Source organism: Sminthopsis crassicaudata, chromosome 1 (assembly GCF_048593235.1).
Source record: "Sminthopsis crassicaudata isolate SCR6 chromosome 1, ASM4859323v1, whole genome shotgun sequence".
In the NCBI taxonomy this organism is placed as follows: domain Eukaryota; kingdom Metazoa; phylum Chordata; class Mammalia; order Dasyuromorphia; family Dasyuridae; genus Sminthopsis; species Sminthopsis crassicaudata.
Window position 1 is genome coordinate 632398459 of NC_133617.1, and position 25367 is coordinate 632423825.

A 25367-nucleotide genomic window follows, 5' to 3' on the forward strand; every position below is an offset into this window, starting at 1 on the left:
AATCTTTAAGTAGAGGCCCAATGATAAATGTATGTCATTTGAAGATCGCCTCTTTTAGACTTCATATCTAGAAAGTCATCATTCTGCAAGATGAAATCAACTCTGTAATTCACAAGTCTTCAGATAATTTCCCACTTTTCATCCCTTTTTCCTTCCTCACAGTCATTTCCAGCTTCTTTTTATGTGTTGTCTTCACCTATTAGATTTTGAGCTCCTCGAGAGCAGAAATTGTCTTATGCATTTCTTTGTCTCTAAATTCTTAGCTTAGTGTCTGGTACCAAGGAAGTGCTTAAAAATATTGATTGACCCTGATCCCCTCCCTAAAATATAAGTTTCTTTAGGGAAGACCCATGGCAAGGTTTAACTTCCTATTTTATGTTTTGTTTGAAGCTCATTTTATTTGAAGCTCATATTAGAAATTCATCTCTCAATGATAGTGTCAAAGAATCTTGAAGAATGTTGGTATATGCATAAAAATCTTTATTGAAGGAAATTCTTTAAGAATATGTTTTACTCTACCTGATTAAATGGCCTTTCCCACACCTGTTGCCCCAAATTATATGATTGTATATTTACTTAACCTTTTAGTGAATTATGAGATAATAAAGATATTTTATACTTAAATGGATCTTTGATCTCATCAACTAGGCGTCCTCTCCCAATTATGCTGATTATTGCCCAGGAATGATTCTGCATTATGTGTGACTTCAACCAATGTACCAGAGTGCTTCCCTGCTTTCTTCTGACACTAAATCATGCAAGTTTCAAACCATGAAACAAAGATGTAGTCTGCTTTAAAGATGTTTGTGAAAGCCTGCCAGTTCCTTTCTTATATTTTCAAATTATTTCCTGAAATATATATTTGGTCATTCTGAAAGGTAATAATAATAGGTAATATTTACAAGCACTTTAAAGTTTGTAAAATACTTTAAAAGTATTTTCTTATTTGATCTTCCCAGCAACTCTGGAAAATATATGCTCTTATTATCCACACTATCTAGATGGGAAACTGAGGGGGAAAAAAGACTTTTCTGGGATCAAAGAGATAGTAAGGGTCTGTGGCAGGATTTGAACTTGGGTCTCTGAATTCCAGGTTCAGTTCTCTACTCACTGTACCACTTAGCAAACTCCAACTTCTAGATAACTATCAAAATGAGAAGATAGCTTGTGGATTTCCAGTTATTGATGTCCTCATAAAAATCTTTTTTTTTTTTTTTGTTTCCTATATTCTTTTGGTATCTGTCATTGAGATACTATATTTCTAAAATCCATCAAGGTCTTCCAGGTTGTGTTACCTTCAGCAATTTATACTGAAAACTTGCTTAAGTCTAGTCACTTCTCTCAACTTTGCTTTTTCAAGTGCTGCTTCTGTTTCAGAGACTGAGGCATTAGGGAGTAAAAGCGAGGATTTAAAAAAATTTGTTGTTTTTTTGTGAGTGTCATCCATGAAGGCTCTTGAAATGAAGTAGCTCAGTCCAATATTATGGAAAGATTTCTCTTTGCTCTTTTAGAAGAACCTTATTTCATCTTTTCCCATTGCATCTTACACTTGTTTATATTCTAAAGAAATGAACTTTTGGGTGCTATCTATGTTCCTCTGTTGGAAAGGACTTAAAACATTTATGGCTAAGGTAATTTATGAGTTCTTTAAATTACCCTACTGTGACAACTCCTTTACATAGCTTAAATTTTTACAGGAAAAAATGAGAACTGAAGCAAATATGTGTTCTTTTGTCATTTCCCAACTTTTGTCACTGACACATAATTTAAACAGGTCAAGTTGAAGCCATTCAAATGATTTGCAACATCATCATTTAATCTTCTTTTTCTTGTGTTGCAATACTGATTTTCACCATTTTTCTAATTAGTTGATTGAGTACAAAAAGCTTATCTTAATGACTTGTGAAATTAACTAATTGATTTATGTCTTTTAGGATGTATTTATTTTATTTTTTTTAATGTTACTCAGTGCTTCTCATATACAACATCTTACCATTAGATTACAGATTTAGAGTTAGAAAGAGACTTGGAGGTTGTTTGTTCTTCCTCCTTTCACAGATGAGGAAACTGAGGCTTAGGAAAATTAAATTACTTGCCTGAGGTCAAACTTTCCCAAGTAGTAAAGAGTTTAGGAGAAATTTGAAACCAGGTCCCCTGACTACAAATTTATTGCTCTTTCCAGTGTGTCATGCTGTTTTTTTTATTTGTTTTGGGAAGAAAGTATTATTAATAAGTAGAAATAAGGCTTCTGGGTCATCTATAAACCTTTGGCTTAATCTGTTTCTCAAACCTGTGTCATTTAGTTTGCTCAACATTAAAATACTGAAAGAAGCAGGTATACTCTCCTATGTATCTATGAAGTAAGCATCAAAAAGTAAGCAAACTTTAGCTAAAAAGTTATATGTATCTTATTGCTTTTTGTGATGTCTATCAAAGATTAAAGTTCAGGTATATGGATGAGGCTTCTCTAGCTGCCTCAAGGGAAGCTGGTCTTTCATGCCCTTATTTTCAAATCAATCTAAAAGTTTCTGACAACTTACAAGTAGTTTCATTGACTGCTATGTGAACTCTCTCACTGATAGTAAGAAACCACAATAGCATGTCAGCTTCAAGCCATTCCCAAACTAAGGGAACACAAGCAGTATGAGAACTTCATCAGACAACTAGCCAAACTTATTAAAGCTTCCTGAAAGGAAGAGATTTTTACCTTAATAGATAACAGTCATATTGGCTGAATGTGGTGGTGGGGATGCAGAAAAGGGGGAAGGAGAGAGAGAGAGAGAGAGGAGAGAGAGAGAGAGGAGAGAGAGAGGGAGAGGGAGAGAGAGAATGATCTACCACTCTAAGAACAATTGGTAAAATAACCAGTTTGACTCAGTTAAAAAAAAAGTTAAAATTCATTGATTCATCTCCAGAGAAACAACTTTAAATGGGCTGTTAGATGCTGCATGCTTGAACTAATCTGCTCTTTGGGTATTGTGTAGAGCAGCCTCATCCCAAGTAACATATTCTACTTGGTTTTCCCCCTTGTGAAAGTGAGCTGAATAAGAGAAACACTTTCTTTACCACACACAGGCTAAAGAAGGGAATGCTGAAGGTGGGCAGGCAAAGATAACGTCAAGAGAACAGAAGCATTTTAAAGGAAATTAGGAAGGAATATATACATGCAGTTTAGCATTTCTCACCAAGAAAACACAACCAGGGCTTTCTTGTCTAGCATCTTTAAATCACTTTTCTTCAACTCCTTGCTTGTTTTGTCAAATAAACTTACAGCAATGTCCTATTCAGACTAAAGTGGAACATGACTGAAGGCACAGCTCTATTTGCTCACCTTTTTTGCTTTCCCTTTTGCCTCAATAGAAATTGACTATAATGTCCTGCATAGAGGCCTGTAGTTTAAGGAAAGGCTCTATCTCATTCAGAGAAATGAGAAAATAATAGTTAAGTGGCTATGGGTAGTTTTTAAGGGTATATAAGGATAGATATTGTAAAATAATGATAATTTGCACTTCTATCTATAACACATATAAAATACTCATAGTACTCAATATTTTCCTACCTAAACATTCCCTATTTCCCTATTTTCCCTATTTATGTCAGGGCCACCACTATGCTATTTTCCCAGATTTTTTTTTTACCTCAATGACATCTTTAACTCTTCCCTCTTTTCCTCCCATATTAAAAGAGTTGCCAAGTTTTATCTCAATTCTGTTTCCAAAGACTTCTGCATCCCTTCTACGTTTCTCCTCTCACTCACTCACCATTCTAGGTCAGGCTCTTATCACTCCTTCCCTGGGTTATTGTAATAATGTCCTAAATGTTTTCCTGCTTCCAGTTTTTCCTCTCTCCTCTCCAAATTCCATAAGCTGCCAAAATGATACTCTTAAAACATAGGTCAACTTTGTGCCTCATTTGCTCAAGAAACTTCAGTGGCTCTAAGATAAAATAAAAACTTCTTTATATTTGGTATATAGAGCCCTTTACAATCTGGTACAAATGTGTCTTTTCAGCTCAATTTCATGTAACTTTCACTCATATTATATCCTAAAATGGTATAATTGTGGTTCTCTGTCACCAATAGTGTCTTTGTGGTCATCCCCATGCATGGCATATTCTCCCTCCATCACCTACATCTCTTATAATCCAGCTCACTTACCTAGATCTCTCCCTATTTTCCCAGTTGGTGCTTTATTCTTAGAAATAACTTTGTATTTATTTAGTAGGTAATTTGAACTTACTTGTTGGTACAAATGTTGGGGATCTTTAGCAGAAATTTCTCAATTTTGACTTTGTATTCCCAATACAATCCCCCAGTACCTGGCACATAGTAGACATTTAGTAAATATTTGCTGAATTGAGTTTTACAAGTGAGAAATCTGACATTTAGGCAATTGACTTGCTCTAGATTTTAGAGCTAGTTTGCAGCCAGTTGAAATTTGGACTGAGGTTTCTTATTTCAAATCCAGCACTATGTATTCTAAGCAAAACTATCCAGATTAGATATTTCCAATTTTTGTGACTAGAAAGTAAGCAAGTTGATGAAGCCCCCTCAAAACACTTATCAGTGCACTTGTAAGATAGAAGCTATCAAAGAAAGAGATCCTTGTTTTAGTTTTTCCTTCCCATCCCTGGTATATTATGCAGTGCCTTAAATATGGTAGGTGATTCATAGTTGTCATTTTATTACAGACATTAGAGTCTGGCAATCCAATTTTCAAAATAGGACAGAGTCAGCAAGAATGTTGACCATGGCCAAAGATCAGGAGAGTTAGATGAAGATCAACTACAAAATGCCTTTGGGCAATAGAAACTTAAGACTATGCTTGCAAGGGGTGTATGAACCTTAAATCCTGTAGAGGAAAGGAGATAGTGTGTCCCCACCAGAAAGAAGTCCTTTTATTTAGCTTATATTCACATCAATCCTATTCTAATTAGGACAATGAAATATTGGGCTTCCCAGTTAAAGGTTACTATAAATGGTATACTATGAATGGGGTCCCAAAAGAAGGAGCAGAAATTAGAGGAAAATGGTTGGGTAAAATGTTTTCTAACAGTAGCTAGAAATTACATAGCCCTTTAAGATTTGCTATCACATTTTCTTCTCACAATTGTGAGGAAGATATGGTTACCATCTCCATTTTAGAAATAGACTTAAAGAGGTTGGGTGACTTGCTCAGGATGACAAAGCCAGTAAGAATCCAATAAAGACTTGAACTCAAGTTTTCTGACTTCCAGCACAGTATTCTGATCACTATACTACAAGGGTATTAATGAGGATTTTAATGCAGCTTGACAGGATATTTCAGAGAAACAGTTATGCAAGCAGATTAGGAATCAAAATAAAATACTATTTGGGGATCACCTTAATTACAGCAACTCAGCAGGTAATCAAAGAATATGTTAGGAGTGTTTCCTTATTTAAGGAGAGGAAAAGACTAGAGAAAAGAGGATGTTTTGGCATCAGCTTCCATTTCCATTTGAGCAGTGATCTAAAGTGTCCTCTCTGTTGCTAAGTATATAATCTCTCACCAAGAGGCAGCCTTGTGTAGTAAAAGAGCACTAAATTTAAAATCATAGTGCCTGAATTGGAATACCGGCTTAGGCAGCACTCAATATCTTGGGCAAGCTACTTAACTTTTTTTCCTTTGATATTATGACTTCTGAACTGCTCCAAGAGCCTCTTCACACTTTAGATCAGGTATCATTTGGGATATGTAAAGAAAGCATCATAATACCTATTTCCAGCAAAATTTAAGTTTCAAAGAAGAGGCAACCATAGGAATCTCCAAAAAGACTTTCTTTACAGGCAAGCTAATTGCAATGTGCCCTTAGAAAATGGTGCCTTTTTGAGACCAGATGCTAGGTGCTCTTAACTGGTGCTCAAATTGGTAGGACACTCAAACTGCCTCTTTCTATAATTTATGTTCTGCTGGTATATATAGAATGAGATGAATGAAGCCTCCCTGCGCCTCTCCAGAAGATGAACTGAGTACTAAATAGAAGCAGCAAGAATGCTGAATTTCACATTCTTCTCCAAAACAGCTTTCCCTCAACATTAATCATGGTGCTATATCCCTGAAGGGATTTTCTCCCTGTAATGGACTATGCACAAATGAACCCATATATTCCGCTTGGCCTATTTTGAATAACGCCTCTGACAATCCCACCACCAGCTGGATTCTCCAATGTAGGCAGGCTTTCCTCATGCATGGCAGGCTTGTCTTCCTGTTTATTCAAGTGCTTTACATAAATTTCCTGAAGCACAGGAAGGCTGCTTTGCTCCCTGTTCCTTGATGAACTGTCTAGAGGAGCTGGAATTTCAACTTGAAGATTTAATTCTGCTTAAAGCAGTTGTTGACTCCAGACCCCCTTTCCTAAATGCTATGAATGCTTAGATTGTTAGAATTCTAGATTGCTTCCTTAAATTCATTCACCTTCTCAGGGTGGGCAGATGGTGGTGGCTCTGGCCCCTTCTCTCTGTTTGCTCATCATTTGTTCTGTTAGAACCTTAGCTTCATTGTCAGCAGCTGACCTGAAAGTGAAGAACATGTATGTGCCAGATGCTAACAGCTGCTCAGCAGAGGCTTAAGGCATATGGGAGAAGTGCAGTGGGAGAGGGGAGCAAGGGATATATTTAGGAAATAGAAGAAAAACTGGCGAGGTGATATCAGCTTTGACCTTGATTCCATGAGCTCTTGCTAAAATTTGTATAATTCTGCAAATTAGTGAATTTAGGTCTCCAAAACCATTAGACCAAGACTATGAAGTGCTGGTTTCTGGCCAAGAAAAAAATATCTGCCAAAAACATGCAGATATGACCTCATCTCTCAAATGCATTTGCCTGGAAAACTCTCAAGTGGATTTTTCAAGTAATATGTGTCTTGCAGTTATTTGTGCTCATCTTTTCTCCTTCTGAGTCTGTGAGCTTTAAGTACAGGAATCTTTTCTTACCAAAGCTTTGTATTTCCTCAATAATGTGCAGTACTGGCTTTATAAATGCATGTTTTACATGTTCTGAGTATTGTTATCTTTGTATCATTAATACTGTACACATTGTCCTAATTTAATGAGAGGAAAAGACCAGAGATGGAGAAAGTTTTAGAACCAATATCCATGCTGCACTTGAGTGATCTAAAGCATCTTCTCTGTTACTATCCTAGTGTCTCTCCTCTCACTGAGAGGCAGCCTAGTGTAATAAAAAAGCACTTAATTTAGTTATGGAAATTGAATCGGAGTCCTGGCTTGGGAAAGATTTAATGCCTTAGCCAAGTCACTTCACTTTTCTCCTTTGATCTTATGATTCATGACTTGTGTGGTTAAGTAATATGGAGTGAGCTCCTGAAGGGCAGGAGTTATTTTTCATTTTGTTCCTAATACCTAGCATAAGCCTTTGACCATCACTGGTGTTTAAAAGATGTCTGACAAGGTTATACTGGATTGTTCTGGAAGAGAATATGAACTGATAAAAAATATTTTCAGATAATTAAGTTTCTTAAGCCTTCCAGAAGGTATTAGTATTTGATGGTAAGTTTAGCATACTGGGAAGAACACTGGGTTGGAGTCAAATGATTAGGACTGGAGCTCGGGAGAGAGTTTAGGACTGGATACAGAAATTAGATCCAGGAATTATCTGCAAAAAAATAATAATTGAACCCATGGGGGTTGTCAAGATCAAGAGGGAGAGAAAACATATAGAGAAAAGAGTGAAGGGTCCTTATTTAAATAATAATAAATTATCACTAGCATTTATATAGTATTTCTAATGTTCCAGCACCATACTAAACACCTAAAAATTATTTCATTTGATTCTCCAACAATCCTGGAAAAAAGGTGCTATTATTATTCCCATTTTGCAGTTGAAATTGAGACCATCAGAAGTCCCTCAGAGTCGCACAGTAAGTATCTGAGGCTAAATTTGAACTCAGTTATTCCTGAATCTACCTCTCTTGAGGCACACCCACTTACTACCTTCTCCTGTCTTATATTAATATAACCCAATCACTTGGGACAAGTTATTTTATATCTTTAGGTCTCGGTTTCTTTATGAGATAAAGAAAACAGGTTCAATAGCTCCCTTCCACAGCTAATGTTCTATGAGTCTCTCTCTCTCTCTCTCTCTCTCTCTCTCTCTCTCTCTCTCTCTCTATATATATATATATATATATATATATATATTTATATTAAAGGAATGTATTTAAAAGGCAACCAGCAAGCATAGAGAACAACAGGTACATCATCAATAACAGAGATGGGAGAAGGTGCACTTTAGTGAGAATAGAGCAAATACAGAACAAATCTGCAAAGGACAAACCCAACATGGAGCAATAGTACATAAAGATAGAAAACACGGTTCCAACAAACCTAACTTTATCCTTTAGCCTTCAAGTTTTACTAAATTTATATATTAAATTTGTAGCTGCGACAAATAATATTCAGGTCAAAAGTAGCATCATTTTCCCAGTGGAGGAATCATTACAACTGTACAAAAACTATTCAAAGAATCATTATATATATTAGAAAGAGGGAAAATATGGGATTTCAGAAGCTATAAAGGAGCCACACTTGTTTCCTACCCAAACCCTGAGGCCCAGCTCAAACATCACTTCTACTTCCTCCATGCAGCTTTCCTTGGTCAATGAAAGGACATATTAAAAAGCTATGCTATAGGGTACAATACAATAAAATTTGAATTTGGTGTCTTTTGAAGTCAATCCATTTCATTAGCACATATGAGACTAATACAGGAAGAAGAATTCAGATGAGAAGTTTTGATTAGAATCCAGAAACTGTATATCATTGCTAAATTGGCCCATTTTTTCCTGTTGTAATTTTATCTTTTCTTTAATGAAGCCTCTAGGGGAAAAATTAAATGTCTGTTGGATCAATTTCCACCTAAAAATACACAGTATCTGCAGTGGTGGTGCCTGCTGATTCAAGAAAGCATACTTTAGGGGCAACCTACACACCTATCCATTCTGATGGGCTTTAGGTCAGCTTTTCTTTTATATCTCACTGCTAGTTTTTAGGAATTTTTATACCTTTCTTTTTATGGAAATAAACTCAAAATACCTACGATCCCTGAACCAAAATGCTACAGATTAAATTCTAGAGGAATCATTTTATTAACTCCTCTCTGAAAATTCAACTGATCTCTATTGAGCACCTGTTCCACGTAAAATACTGTATCAATGAAGGTCCAGAGATAAAAGAGCATATGGCACATTAATGAGTAAGGTAAGAGGCTTATAGAATCACAAGAGCATAGATTAATAGCTGGAAGGGACTTCAGAGATCATCTATTTCAGTTCTCTTATTTTACAGAATTGAAAATTAAGGTCCATAGTCATTCCACCTGATGGAAGCTTACCTCTCCCCTGGAAGAAGGGAAGGTCTATTCTTTTTCACTCTAATGAGGCTTTAGGCCTCATGACTCAAGAAATGAGCTTGAGGTTTTGGCCTGTTTCATTTCCCCCCTAAACTTCTGGAATGAGGCAGGGGCAATAAAGTCCCCAAACCTGGGAGCTTCAGCCATGATGACTTTGAAGGCACAATTCCAGGCTGGGGGTTGTTATCAGCCCAGCAGGAAAGCTCCTGAGAAGCATGAATACTTCAATGCCAGAAAAAGGAGTCTTTGGACTTTGAACTTGGTAGAACCATGTACTGGTTAATAGGCACTGAGTTAGTCTATAAACCTAACGCCCTCCATGTCTCAGAAACTGAGATGTTTTAAGATATAAATTGTTATGAATATATTCATAAATATGTTATGAAGATTATGCTTCTTTGCCTCCTCCCTAATATTTTTATATTTGTTCTTGCTATGCCTTTAAAATAAACATTCTTTCGTGAAAGCTAATTTGACTGTTAAATGAAACTGGGGGAGTAAGGGATGCCTAAAATTAGGGGAGTATAATTGGTGAGGGCTTGGATAAATGGAAAAGCAAGTCAATATTTTCCTGCAATACCACTAAGGACACTGAAGACTAGAATAAGTCAAAAAAGTAAAAGTACTCGTAACTGGAGTGAGGAGGATAAGGAAGAGGTACCTGAATTGAGGCTGAAGGACTACAAGGTCTTTGTGAGGCTGAAATGAGGAAGGAATGTGTTCCAGGTATGGGGGGGGTTCAGATGTACCAGTGCATGGTGATGAGAGATGGGCTGCTAGACTTAGGATGACTGACATTAGTCTGCCAGTTAATAATAATATTATTTTAAACATTATAATTAATTATTATGTTAATAATGTTATTATTATTAATACCTACCTCCCATTTATTGTGAGGAATAAATGAGATGATATTTGTAAAAGTGCTTAACACAATGCCTGGTATGTAATAGGTGCTAAATAAAACACTTGTTTCCTTCCTTCTTTAGTTTGACTTGTACTGCATGGTTGATGACAATGTTGAGATGGGATGGGACTCATGTTCAGTACCTTCTATCTCTTCCTGATAGGGCTCTAGGTATTTAATTCAACTCAATTTAACAAACATTTATTAAGCACCTACTACATCTTAGGAACGACACCAAGTGCTAACCATTTGTAAGTTAGGAAGACCTGGATTCTATTCCTGTTATTGAAATATCTCAGCTGGCCCTCACCTTAGTCTATTAAAGCTATAGCCCAGATATTAACTGTTTAGCTGTACAAAAACCTTATAGTGTAGTGAATAAAGTGCTAAATTCAGTATTAAGAAGACTTGGGTTCAAAGCTCATATAAGATATTTATTGTGTTTGTAGAGGAGTTTTCTCACACGAAGTCCCTTCCATTTATGAAATCACAGACCCAACAAGAACCAAACCAAACATACTGTCACTGTAGAGCACAACTGTTTAGGATTCTCAGCCGGTTTCATTATTTTAAAAATGAGAAGGAGCCCTTTCATTAGTTAAATAAGAAGAGGGTTTCTTTGTAATTTTGTTGCATTTACTTCCTAACCATTGCTAAATGATTTTCATGTTCATTATACAAATCAAAGAGAGATGCCTCCCGGAAAAGGGCCAGCTGGAAGCATCAAAACTTGATTTCTAAGTCTCCTATTATTCTAGTTTTTTTGAACTAGCTACACTGTACAAGATGCTCTAGAACCTTCAAAGCCTTGACCCTAGGAAGAACGAATGCACTTACCTCGGCATATTGGGCTACAGCACTGGCTTCCACAGCATATACTTTCCTAGCTCCAGCCTGCACAGCAAAGAAGGAAAGAATTCCAGATCCACAGCCAACATCTAAGACCACCTTTAATAAGAGGGGAAAGACAGAAGGAAATGGGCAGGGGGAAGGAAAATGTAATCAAATACCTACAAATAAATAAATATATGTTATAGGCACTTTTTATTTGGGTTCTTTTCAGGATTTCCATAGTAAACAAACATTCCAACTCACATTTACAAGCTTTGAAGGTTTATTAGTATTTTTCTTAAGGAAACCTTATGGTTTAGTAAACAGTATACTAGACCAGATGTCAGGAATAATAATAATGATGATGATAAAGCAGATAGCATTTATACAGCCTCTGAAGTTCACAAAAGCACTTTACAAATATCCTCATTTTTTCCCCTCAAAACAGCATTAATAGTAGGTATGATGATTACTTTCATTTTATAGATGGGGAAACTAAAGCTAAAGGAGGTTAAATGACTTGGCCAAAGTAACAGAACTAGAAGTTGGATTTGAATTTGAGTCTTTTGGGCTGCAGGTCCAGTACTCTATCTTTTGTACCACTTAGCTACGAGGAAGATCAAAAACCTACCTCACTTTATTAATTGTATTGTTCTGGGTAAGTCACTTAGTTTTTCTGTGTCTAAGTTTCCTCATCTATAAAATGAGGAATTTGGATTTGATGGGCTCAAAGATCCCTTCCAGGTCTAAACATATGATTCCATGAGATTAGTAGAATATTATCTACATTGTATAAATGAGGAAAGTGAGGCTTTTAGAGATGAAATAATCCAAAAGAAGTAAGGTTTCTTTGAAGAGTTAATTTTTCTCCCTAAGATTTGTTGGTTTCAATAATATTCAAATTCCCAAATAATCAATGGGAAAAGAAAATCAAGATCCCCTTTGTAAGCTGAACAAATTGAGAGATGATATGATTTTTTCCCTTCAGGATGCTCTGCTGCTTGTGGGTACTTAATGCTGTTAGGACTATAACACAACAACCTTTCTGTGCAAACCTTTCTGTGCAAAGTCAAGGATGCCTTTGACATGAGTGTATACTTACGTGTGGCCATGAAACCTTAACTGCTTTGACATTCTTCGTATTTTAGTTTTTATAACTGTAAGAACTACACATGTACAAGAAACACATGTAAGCAAAATTTATGATGTCAACAGAATTTTATGGAGTTTTAGCTGAATTAAAAAAAAAAGAGAAACAAAGTTTTCTCATGGTTTTAATACTCCCCCTTTCCCTCTAATCCTCTCTGTATGCATACCACCAATATAAGAAAGGGCTTTTTAATTTTCCTCTTCAAAACAGCATTAAATAATTCTTTGCCCTCTCTCCCATTAAAAATAATAGCAAATGGTCATGAGGAGCCAACTTAGTTAAATGGAAACTATTCTAGATTTGAAGAAGGAGTTCAAATCCTGATTGCCATTTATGATCTGGGTTATCCCAGGCAAGCTACTAAACATCTCTAGGTCTTAAAACTGTGGGGTTGAGCTAGATCAGAGATCAGCAAATTACTTGAAGACCAAATCCAGGCATGTTTGTCTGGTGCAAAGAATAGTTGTTTATTTATTTATCTATCTATCCATTTGTTTGTTTGTTTAAGTCAATTGAGGTTAAGTGACTTGCCCAGAATCATAAAGCTACTGACTATTAAGTGTCTGAGGCCAGATTTAAACTAAAGTGCTCCTGACTTCAGAGCTAGTGCTCTATCTACTGTACCATCAAGCTGCTCCCAAAGAATAGTTTTAAAATATTTATATTTTTGTTTATTTTTATTTGTTTGTTTGTTTATTTGTTTTTGCTGAGACAATTGGGGTTGTGACTTGCCCAAGGTCACACAGTAGGAAGTATTGGATGTCTGAGAACAGATTTGAACTCAGGTCCTCCTGACCTCAGGGCTAGTGCTCTATCTACTGTGCCACCTAGCTGCCCCAGTTTTTTTTTTTAAATATTTTAAAATGCAATTATTTAAAAATGTAAAAAACATTCTTAGCTCATGGAGTAGTAGCAATTTGTGAATCTCTGGTCTAGATGATCTAATAAGGCCCCCTTTCAGCTCTAAAGTCTATGATGATCTTAAGTAGATATCTTTGGCAGCATTAAAACATTAGAAAGAATTTGTTTACATGAAAGAATGAATATAATTTACAAAGCTATAAATTATAATAAAACTGACATCGCAGATTGAGATTCTATTTCAGCAGCAATTTAGGAGCTTTGGTCCATTAAGTATAGGATTCAGAGCATGAAGGAAGCTTAGAGATCACACAATCCAACCCTTTCATCTATAGGTGAGAAAACTGAGACAGAGAGAAGATAAGCAATTGGTAAAAGTTTCAGAGCCTGGCCTCAACTACGTCTAACTTTAGGGATCATTTGGTTCTTTTATTACACTTCTTGGACTCTTTCCTCTTTGGGATAGATGTTTTGATATTTCTAGGACAGATACTGGGCAGAACAATCACTTTGGCATTCATTCCTTTGGCCTAAAATATTTTCTTGTTTCAAGATACAAGGTTAACTACAGAAAGAGTGATTTGTTTGGGAGAAGTTGTTAAAATCTCCTTGATTCCAGTCATACATATATATATATATATCTTTCTCTCCACACCCATATCCACATACCTTTTATGTCAGGATCATAGTGAGACAATAGTAGATTTAAGAGATTCATTAAAAGGATCTGGATTTCTTCCGAAGGAAAATAAAACTCTGATAGAATGATGTATGAGTTCACTGATGTGAGAACCCAGTTATGCCTTCTCATTCTGTACCATTCTCTTCTATAGTTTTCTATAAAACCTCAATGAAAGACTTATTCTATTGTGTTCCTAGAGCAGTGGTTCTCAAACTTTTTTTATCTTAAGACCCCATTACACTATTTAAAAATAATATTTTATTTTTCTCCAATTACATGTTAAAACAATTTTAGACATTTTGTGTTTAAGTTTTGGATTTAAAATTCTATTTCTTTCTCTTTCTTTTCCCTCATTCCACACTGAAATGGCAAGTAATATGACACAGTTTATACATGTGTAATCACATAAAACATTTCAATATTAGTAATTTTTTACAAGAAGACTAAAACAACAACAAAAAGAAAGAAAGACAAAAAGAAAAGGAAGGAGAGAAGGAAGAGAAAAATAGTATTCTTTAGTCTGTATTTAGACAATATCAGTTCTTTCTCTGCAGATGGACAGCATGTTTCATTTTTAATTTTTTTGGGACTGTCTTGGATTATATTGCTGAAGATATCTTTCATTCACAATTTTTCATTGTTCAAAAATGCTTTTAATATGTACAATGTTCTCCTAGTTCTGCTGACTTCACTTGGCCTCAGTTCACATAAGTCTTTCCAGGTCTTTCTGAAATCATCTTGCTTCTCATTTTTTATAGCACAACAATATTCCATCACAATCACATTATACAACTTGTACAGCCATTACCTAATTTATGGGCATCCCTTCAACTTCCAATTCTTAGCCACAATGAAAAGAACTATTATAAATATTTTTGTCCAAGTAGAGCCTTTTCCCTTTTGGGGAGGCTATCTTTAGGAAATAGACCAAGAAATGGTATTGTTCAATCAATGGGTTTACACAGTTTAAAGCCTGTGGGCATAATCCCATATTGCTTGCCAGAATTGTTGGCTCAATTCATAATTCTACCAATAATGCACCAATGTTCCAATTTTTCTACATCCTCTCCAACAGTTATAATTTTCCTTTTTTGTCATATAAGTCAATGTGATAGATATGAGGTGTTACCTCAGAGTTGTTTAAATTTATACTTCTTTAATCAATAGTGATTTAGAGCATTTTTGTCTGATCATAGATAGCTTTGATTTCCTTTTCTGAAAACTGCCTATTCATATTTTTGACTATCCCCCATCACACTCTTTAAAATTATTAATGACTCCACAAAAATTTTGGTTATCTTGATTTGATATGTTTATATTTACTCTAATAGAAATTAAAGCTGATAATTTAAAAATATTCATTCATTTGTTGACAATAAACCCCATTATGTTAACACAAAATAACATGAAAATGATCAAATTTCCAAAACAAAAAATATAGGTGAGAAGAAGCATTATTTCATATATCTTTGCAAATCACTTCAATGTCTGTCTTAGTAGAAGAGAAAGAGATTCTTATATTTGCTATTACATTCAATCTATTGCAACATGTTATTTTGGATGAAGAATTTGAAGATAATTTGGCCTCCCATAGAGGAGGAAATAAAAGCATATTGTAAGCAATGATTTATATGCAAAAAGTAGCAAAAAATAATAAAAGGCATGTTTTAGAGAAGCAATAGTGTTGGTTATGTAATCAAAGTGAAAGATGCTATGTCTAATTCTACCAATAACCCAACACATTTTCCTCTTCCTATTCCATCTATCATCCCTCTCTGTAGCTCTAACTTGAAATTGTATGTATTGATAAACTATCTCAATAGGTTGTTACTCCCATAGTATATCATAATCTGGAAAACATGCATTTTTGCCCATTTAGTTTTGAGTACCAAAGAACTGTTATGGTTCTGGGCTTCATGCAATATGTACAATGTCCTGTACAAAAAGAACACATGGAAAACCTCACCATCTATGAGAGATTTTACATTTAGACTTTATGCATGAAATCCTCCATGAGAGATATTAACAAAATAATAAACATGATGCATTCCCTTTTGTGATGCTTTCATTGATATTCAGAAAATCATGGAAAAAAGTTACCTCCAATAGTATATGTTAGGGATTACCTATATTTTTGTATTCCTGAAAGACACCTTGTAAAAGAAGACTCTTTAAGTATATGTTTTGCCTTACAAAATCCATTTTTTGTTGTTGTAATCAACAAGTCATAAGCATAGTAGGATCTTTTATACCCTATCTCACAGGGGTCAGCATGTGACCCTGAGTGCATCTAAGCTATATTAAAATGGAATTGGGAAATACTTAACAAAATAAACAGAAATACAATAAAACAAAAGTAGCATTACATTTTAAAACTAATGTGTGGATCCTTGTCTATAGTTTCCTTGTTTCCATTTGAGTTTGCTCCCCAGCTCTGCATAACTCAATCAACTGTGTAACTGGTTATTTCAATTGTGGTTCATGAAAGTCTTTCTGTTTCTTTCTCATTACTAACAGAGTTGAGAATTTTCTCTTTTAGAAATGTCTTAAACTGATTCCAAAGAAAAGACAGTGACCCTAATTATCACTATTGCTTAGAGAAATTTAACTCACACATGCTAAGAAAGTGGGCATGGTTTTTAAGAATATGGAAACTGGGAGCAAACACATCAAGAAAATATGTCATAATTTAAGGGCCATCATGGGGATGATTAAGATATTTGACATTTATATAGTGTTTTTAGGTTTGCAAAGCACTTTATTATCCATTATCTCATTATATCTCTCCCCACAAGAAAGAATCTCATGGAGGAAGGCAGTACAACTATGGACCCCAAATCACAGCTGAAGTAATAATGAACCACAGATGAGCTTCAGAGAGATTAAAGTGATTTCCTGAAGACTATATGTGTAGGAGAGCTATGAGCTATAGTGCTAACCTTTTTCTGGAAACATTAACATACCCAAAGGGGATAAAGAATCTGTTACTTATATTTTCATCATATCTTCAGGTTCTGATTAATAGAGGAGGAGAGAATTCTCTGAATCCCTTTCCAGTTCTAGACAGATGAATCAAGATCTAATTTTGCCTCTAATCCATACCTATTACATGATTTGTATTTGTCAATTTTCCTTCAATATAAAAAACTACAAACACCAAAGTCAATGAAGTTTTGAATGGAAGAAAAACAAAGAATTATTTTGTAAATATTTTCCCAGGCAAATGAAGTTAAGTTTTTTGACTCTTTTAGCACATAAAAACAAGCCAACCACAGATAGGAACTATCCAAGGTCCTTACACCAGGATCATGCAGTGTTGACATAGATACAGTGCCATTAGTTTGGGAGAACATGCTGTGAGTAATGTGCCCACAGTACTCTGTTACATTAATTCTACAGCTGTTGCCTTATCCCTTACTGTTTCTCAGGGCTTTGGGTGATTAGCAGCATGGCCAAGTAAAAATGCCACCCAATCCCAGTAATTTGCTATGAAGCTGGCCGTGCTCATAAAAATATCAACAAATAGCTCTCTACCACCTACCCAGTGGAAATCATTATTCATGCAGCCATGGTCCATTGCAAGATCACACATGACTGCATCTCAGGGGGCAAAACATGATACATGGACTGTAATAAATAGCTTTGAGTAAAAGATGGAACACCCATTGCCTTTCCTAAAATATTCCTCAGTAGAAAATGAAATATTTTGGATACTATCTTCCTAGCCACTTTTGAATGCCCCTGTACTTAAGGCACAGATAGGAGTGCCTTAGAACAAAAAGGGCCCTTAAAGGACATTTAGTCCACTTCTGTCACCGAATAAAGGAAGGAATGGAGATGCAGAGTGATGTAATGACTGCTCTAGGTCACATAAAACTGGTATTTGAACCATGTCTTTTAAGTCACATCAAGACTTAAATTATTTGGTGTAATCATAATAAAGTATTTGTCAAATTTATGATCAGGAATGAGATAGGATTTTCTTTTCATTAAAACTTTTTAAAGCTTAGATTTGTAACACTTTCATTTTTGAATATGGATGTATGTGTGTGTATGTGTATGTGTGTGTTCATTTAGCTATTTAGAAAATCAAAAAGATCAGAAGATCTGAATTCAAGTTCCAGTTCTAAAATTTAATACTGACATGACTAAGATAGTTATTTAACTAAACTTCATGAACTGATTTCCTCATCTGTAAAATGGGTTTAATAATAATCCTTGCATTACCTACCTCCTAAATCATGAGGAAAAAATTTTAAACCCTAGAGTGTCATAGAAATATGAGACATTATTATTATTACTTCACTTGGGGCATGAAACTCAAATACTTGGAAATACAGTCATGAAACTGAGATTGGAATGAGAGACAGTCTTGAGAGCTACTATGCATATGACATAAAACACAGCAACTTCCAATGTGATATCTCTGCTGTCTCAGCGATGACCAGACTCCACAGAGAAAACAAAACAAAACAATCCTTCATGACAAATGTGGGCTCTGATGAAAGCCCACAGCTTCAAATGTAGATAGACTGGATTTTTAAGACTAAGGGAGACAAGTGGCTATTAAGACAGCTAACACTGTCATGCTCTTTCATATAGTAGCAGAAGAGGGCTTGGGGCCATCACAGTGCCCCTAATTTCATTTCTTTATCCCAGCCCCAGATTTTATTGAGCCCATTTTTCATTTTGCCACTGGAAAGTTGTCAAGAGGCTAGTCATGTTGGAGAGGTCTGGGGACACAGGATAGGGAGGTTCATGTCATGGGAGAAGATTATCCTTCCAAACTAGAAGCCAAATGAGATCCCCAGGGAGAATCAGATCTCTAAAGAGATGACCCGAAATGGCATTTACATTTTAACTGAGGAATTACTGAAGATAGATTTTTGGCCTTTTCCTAGGGATAGGTTGTTAGTGATATCACCCCTGCACTATCAGGGAATGTTTCCAGCATACTAACTGTTTTCCTAGCCATGGTAGATGCTGAATAAGCATCATAAAATTATGGACTCCTAAAGCAGTGGTGGCTAGTGGTCAGCGCAAATTTGATAAAGTTCTAATTGGATCATAAATTTATATTCCTCCTTTTAGATTTGGCTTTAAACACCTCCCCCTCCTCCATATATGGAAGGATAGTGGTATAAGTTTAAATTCATAGGATCAGAGCACCACTTAGTTCAACCCTCTTATTTTACAGATAAAGACATTGAGATCCAAGAAGGTTAGTTAAATAATTTATCCAAAGTCATTCAAGTAATAAATGTAAGAGAAGGGATCTGGATCCATATATCCTCTTAAAATTCAGCACACTTTTCCATTAAAAGTTTACATGAGGAAGAAAACTCCACACTTACCTAGAAAAGCTAGGTAAGTGGTCCTGGATCAGACTCTAGGGATTCCTTGCTTAGATAGAAGGCAATTGGATGTGGCTGGCAGTGGGGATGTGCAGCTGTCTGAAAGTCATGTCCTAAATTCTGTAGGCAGTATGGAAATGAACTTTCCCATTTATTGAGTAATGCTGTGATTTATACTGTGCTAAGTATGAGAGATACAATGTCAAAAAAAAAAAAAAAGAGGAAAAATTGCTTACTCTCAGGGACTTCCATTATACTGGGGAGATAACATACAAATGTATTGCATGTATGACATGAGTGTTGTTGCAGAGAACCTTGGGGTCAAAGAATTAAGAAAGGTGTATTTAAGAATAGAAGGGCAAGGGAGGAGAGAGAGAGAGAGAGAGAGAGAGAGAGAGAGAGAGAGAGAGAGAGAGAGAGAGAGAGAGAGAGAGAGAGAGAGAGAGAGAGAGAGAGAGAGAGAAGGAGACAGCAAAAGGGAGGGAGGGAGGGATGAAAGAAGGAGGAGAGAGAGAGATAGACACACAGAGAGGCAAAGAGAAACAGAGAGAGGTAGAGGTTCATATACATAGACACAGAAAAACAGAGATAGGAGAGAAGAGGAAAGGAGAGAAAATGAATGTGTGTCCAAGGGTATATGAGGTGTGAAGCATAGGTTTTTTTGGTTAGAGTGAATGGAATAATGTGTGGTTAAAGATTAGAAAGAAAAGATGTACTGCAATTGTGTGTCATTGTAATATAGTGTAGTGTGTGTGTGTAAAACAGAGTATTTTGGGATAAAAAAAAAAGAGGTCTGAGTGTTGAAATCCAAAAATTTGGGTTGAACTCCTAGAATAGCACATTTCTAATCAGGAATTATGTGAATGTGGGCAGAGTTAAGGTCACTAGGGAAGTAAAGGTTGGTATGCACTTTAAGTCGTGAAATTGTATAGGATTCTACCTGTGGCTCCTACCTCAAGGTTATTGTAAAACCAAAAGATTTAATATATGTAAAGTGCTTTATATAAAGTCAGAAGTTAGGATTATTTTTAATAATAGTAAAAAGGCAATATGGTTCAGTGGAGAGAGTCTCAGAATCTAGAAGACTGAGCACAATGCCTGGCACATAGCAGGTGCTTCATGAATATGTAGAGACTGCTTCTACATGTATTGGCTGTGTTCAAGTCTTAACTCTGACATGAACCACCTATGAGACCCTGTATAAGTACTCTTAGAACCCAAAGTCAATTCTCTAAGATGACAGACTGTTATATATAACAGTTGTAGATTTGAATCAACAGAAGTTGCTTCTTCACAAATAGTTTCTCATAGCAATGTAGTCAGAGGGCTCCCCACTTCCCAGTTCTCTCAAAACAACAAAAAATATTTTCCCAAACCCTCACACTTATAACAACCATATTAATAAAAAAGTTATATAGAAACAAGTTATTGAGAGCCTGGGTAGTGTAATGGAAAGATATTTGGATTTGAAATAAAAGGAATTGGGTTCTAATACTGATTGACTTGTACTTAAGGAATCCTGTGACTATGGGTTGGTGGCTTATTTTTGTATACTGTACTTTTTCTTCTATAAAATTAAGGAATGGGACTAGATAAGGGTTTCTTTACCCTTATCCTCCAAGAACTCCAAGGGTTCCAAGAACTTGTATTAAAATTGTTTGATACTGCATTTTCATATTTTTGGTTTCCATTCCTTTTTTTTTTTAAAGTGAGACAATTAGGATTAAATGATTTGCCTAGGGGCACAGGACTAGGCAGAATTAAGTGTCTAAGGCAGGATTTGAACTCAGGTTCTCCTGACTTCATTCTCAAAGAGGACCAAAATAACATCACTATGTTGAGTTGAGTTACAGTGTATCTAACAATGTAGCAGACCAATATGAGCTCAGAATGCTCTGCCACAGGTTAGACATAAATAGTGAACATGCAGGTGGCTTCTTTAACTTTGTGCATCTCATGTTTCTTCTGAACTAATTCAATTTTGCTTTGCTCATAGTACACAGTACCTTCTCTGATGAGAGCACACCATTCTGGGTGGTCCTGTACCAGTGTCTCCTATGTCATACAATTGATTCGAAAGTTCTTAAGAGAGACCTTGAGAATGTCCTTGTATTGCCTTTTCTGACCATCTTGTGAACGCTTGATTCCTAGATGTTCTAACTGATCCTTTTTATAATTCTTTGTATTTTGTTTCATGCCTTGAAAAGCATTATTTTGAGAAAGGATCTATATGCGTGCATCACTCCACAAAAGCAATAAAGAACCTCTGGGCTAATTTTTAAATTAGCTCCCTTCTAGCTCTAGATTCTATGACACTTACCAAATGTTATTGTTACCATTATCCGCATTATTATTATTCTGAGACAAAGAAATCAAGTGTGATTCAATTTCTTGGAAAAAAGGACAACATTCTGCACATTCCTAAAATCAACAAGTCGAAAAGTACTAGATTTACCCTTTCTTTCTAACTCTCTTTCCAAGTAGGTTTTTCCCATATCCTCTCAAATGTCTTTAAATGCTTTTCCAGGATTGGCTCTTTTATTTGCCATTTAAATGGTCTTCAATTCTTAACTATATTAGTGTCTCCCCTGAACTCCCATCAGTGTTGGCCCTATATTTAAATGTTATTCTTGTCTGTCACATACGTCACCTATGGCTAACCTTCCAGTTGCCCTGTTTCCTAAACTGACTTCCTTTCCCTGATCTTGAACGCCTGTCTTCTGACATGCCTAGACATATTTGAGACTATTATGCCTACCACAACACCATGGTTCAGTATTTAGCTATAATTTTTACTTCTTACAGATTTCTGATGGCTGTCTATTCTTTCTTTTTCTTTCCCCCGACCTGCTGATCTATTTGACATGATTCCCAAATTCTTGACTGACTGAAAAACACTTAACAACTGAATAAACACAAGGCAGGTGGAACTGCTGGGTCTTCAACATCTGTCAAGTTTTCCAAGTTTATTTTTCTAAAAAAATTCTCTAGCATTCTCAGGAATTTGAAGATTACTTTTCTCTTTTAGACTTTCACAGCTGGGACCTAAATCTCCTGGGCTCTTTCACATAATTACTTTCCTCCCACCTTAATTACTTCAGGAAAGTTCTGCTGCTAGAGTTCCTCAGATAGAACTCAACATCTGTTACCCAATGAAACATATTTTCAATCAAAGAGGAGCTATCAATCAACTACTGCCAGGTTGATGCTTCTGTGTTACTGTATTCTGCTTGGGGCCCACAAGTAATGATCAATGGTAAGGATAGAGAGGGAACAAGGGAAGGACAGATAAAACCAAAGTTGAAGATTAAAGATACATCTAGCCAATTTTCTAACTCCTGATATTGTTTTCTCTTCAGTAAAATGGAAATAGTAATACTTAGACTATCTGTCTCATGAGATAGTGAGGAAAGAACAATTGAAAATATGAATTAACATTAGTATTATTCTTTCAGCTCATCTGCCCATGATAAATTACTCCACCATACAGTTCTAATGGTTTTCTCTGATTATAAAGCCCATCTGGAAGAATCCAGAAAAGGAACATTCTCCAAGCTTACTAATAGCAGAGTGGAAAGAGGGCTGGACCTGTAGTCAAGAACCCTAGGTCAAAAAATCTCAGGTCAGGCTAGAATATAGTTTGCACTCCTAAAATCAACAGGATAAACAATACCAGATTTATCTTTTCTCTCTAATTCCCTTCCCAGATAGAGTTTTGTTTCCTGTACTCTCTCAAATGTCTTTGAATACCTCCCAGGATTGGCTGGGAAGGCATTTATTGACTATGTGATGCTAGGCATGTCATTTCATCTCTACGAATCTTCATTTCCTCATACTCAAAATTGAAATAATATTTATATATCATATAATGTATATAAAATGCTTTTATATATTAAATTGTCATAGATGTCAGCTATAATTATTTATCTCACAAGTTTGTGAGGAAAGGGGTTTGAAAGTATTTGTATATATTTTATGTTTCATAGATTGTTTCTTAGATTTTCCCCTAATGTATCTATCAGTTATGAGGATTTTTCCTTGTTGTGCTGATTTTTCCTCCTTTTTATCTTAAAAAATTTATGTGGGATGACTCTCTGGTGAAGGATAGCTTAGGAGGGATACTGGGGGAAACTAAGGTGATTTTTTTTTCCAGAGTCCCTTGCTAAGATAAAATCTTAATATCTTATTTTTAAAATTTTATTTATTTTTAATTCAGGGAACAAAATAAGCATTTCCACAATTCAGTACAATAAAAAGATGATTGCATATCATCCTAAACATCTTGCTATTCCCTCCAAATATACAAAATCATCATGTAAATTTCTCTCTTTCCCTCTTTTTTTCTCCTACCCTCACCTTATATGTGGCTACCATTAGATACAAATTAGTACATATATGTAAAATTAGTCTATAATACTTCTATTTATTAGTTTTTTCTCTGGATGCAAATAGTGTCTTTCTTCATATGTCCTTTATTTTTCAATTGTTATAATAGTCAAAATGACTTAATTGCTCAATTATTCTTTTTTTTTTCTTTTCTTCTTTTCTTTTCTTTCTTTCTTTTTTTTTTCTTTTTTCTTTTTGCTGAGGCAATTGGGATCAAGTGACTTGCCCAGGGTCACATAGCTAGGACGTGTTAAGTGTCTGAGTCCAGATTTGAACTCAGGTCCTCCTAACTACAGGGATGGTGCTCTATCCACTCTACCACCTAGTTGTTCCTGCTCAGTCATTCTTAAAACAAGATTGCTATTACTATACATAAAGTTTTCTTGGTTCTGCTTACTTTGCTTTTCATCAGTTCATACAAATCTTTCTATGACTTTCATTTCTTAGCACATAGCACAGTAATATTTCATCACAACCATGTATTACAATTTGTTCAGCCATTTCCCAATTGATGGAATGTTTAGATTTTTTCCACCATAAAGAAAGTTGCTTTAAGTATCATTTACATTCAATGTTATAATTACTATTTATGATTTTTGTTCCATTTGATTTTTACTCACTATTTTCTCTTAATATCTTTTTTACATTATCCCTGTTCTCTTCTCTTCTTACGCTCCTACTTCTTACTTCATCCACCCCTCCAAGAATACCTCCCATTTGCTCCTCCACACCCTCTATCTCAATCTATATACCCTTCCAAAAGTCTTCCCCTTCTCTCCCCCACCCTCCAAAATCTCAATATGCACAGCCTTTTACAAGTCCCTCCCTGATCCTGTCCTCCAATTTTGTCATATTTTTCCATATTTGGAAGAGTTGTACAATCTTCCAGATATACAGTGTTTCTTTTTTAACCCAGATAAGAGTAAGGTTCCAACATAACCAGCTATCCAATCTACCTGCTTCTTCTGTATTAATTCTTCCTTTGATACCCCATTTTTATAATATAATTATTCCCTTTTACCTTTTCTTACTCAATTGTTGGATTATCTGAAAGTTATAATAAAAACAATCTAAAAACAATAATATAAGAAACTATTAAGGGAAATTTCCCTGATGATCTAGAACATGAGAGTAAAGTAGAAATAGAAAAAAAATCTATTGTTCACCACTTGAAGGAGATCCCAGGATACAGGAATATCATAGCCAAATTCATAACTTTCAGATTAAAGAAAAAATATTATGGGGCACTGAATTGGATTTTGGAAAGATATAAATAGATTGGTAAATTTCAAGCTCTTCAGATTTCCCCCACAAACGGAAGAAATTTGCACCTTAGGGTGAACAAAGATTGGTGGAAAATCAAGAAGTCTTGGTGCATAACAAGGGTCCATCTGGTACAATCCAAGAAGAAAAGAAGAAAGAGGCCAAGAATTAACCAATGTCCAGTGCAAACATCTCCAGGCTACCTCTACAGAAATGGGGAGTTTCAGCAAAAACCACAGAAAATTTCACCTCACGGATATTTGAGGAGTTGGGGGGGTCTGCGTTTGGGAAGATTGAGGAAACCTTAGCTGATTAGAAACACTAGGTCTAGCTGTACTGCAGAGACTAAGCCTGGGCAAGAAGGAACTAGCATTTGATGAGTGGTGAAGTAGTGGAGGAGGGATGTTACTGGCTGCAAGCACTGGCAGGAGGGGGGAGATTTTGGTTTGGAGTTCCTGGTCAGAAGGGAGAGCTGAAGTGAAGCTAGAGGCACCATTTCTCCATCCCACTATTAGATATGTTTACACTAATATTGCTTATTAAAAATT

The 25367-nt window shown here is 35.6% G+C and overlaps 1 protein-coding gene across 2 annotated transcripts in view; it reads right to left on the reverse strand.

The window, feature by feature from the left end:
- Positions 1 to 25367, reverse strand: part of LOC141551318 (histone-arginine methyltransferase CARM1-like) — a 246792-nt gene that overhangs the window by 55575 nt on the left and 165850 nt on the right. The window contains exon 5 of one of the 2 annotated variants that reach the window (XM_074282826.1): positions 11130 to 11240. The exons of the other annotated variant lie outside the window; for it this stretch is intronic. Within the exon in view, the coding sequence (XP_074138927.1) occupies positions 11130 to 11240 (111 nt within the window). The remainder of the gene's footprint in view (positions 1 to 11129; positions 11241 to 25367) is intronic. 2 annotated transcript variants of the gene reach the window in all.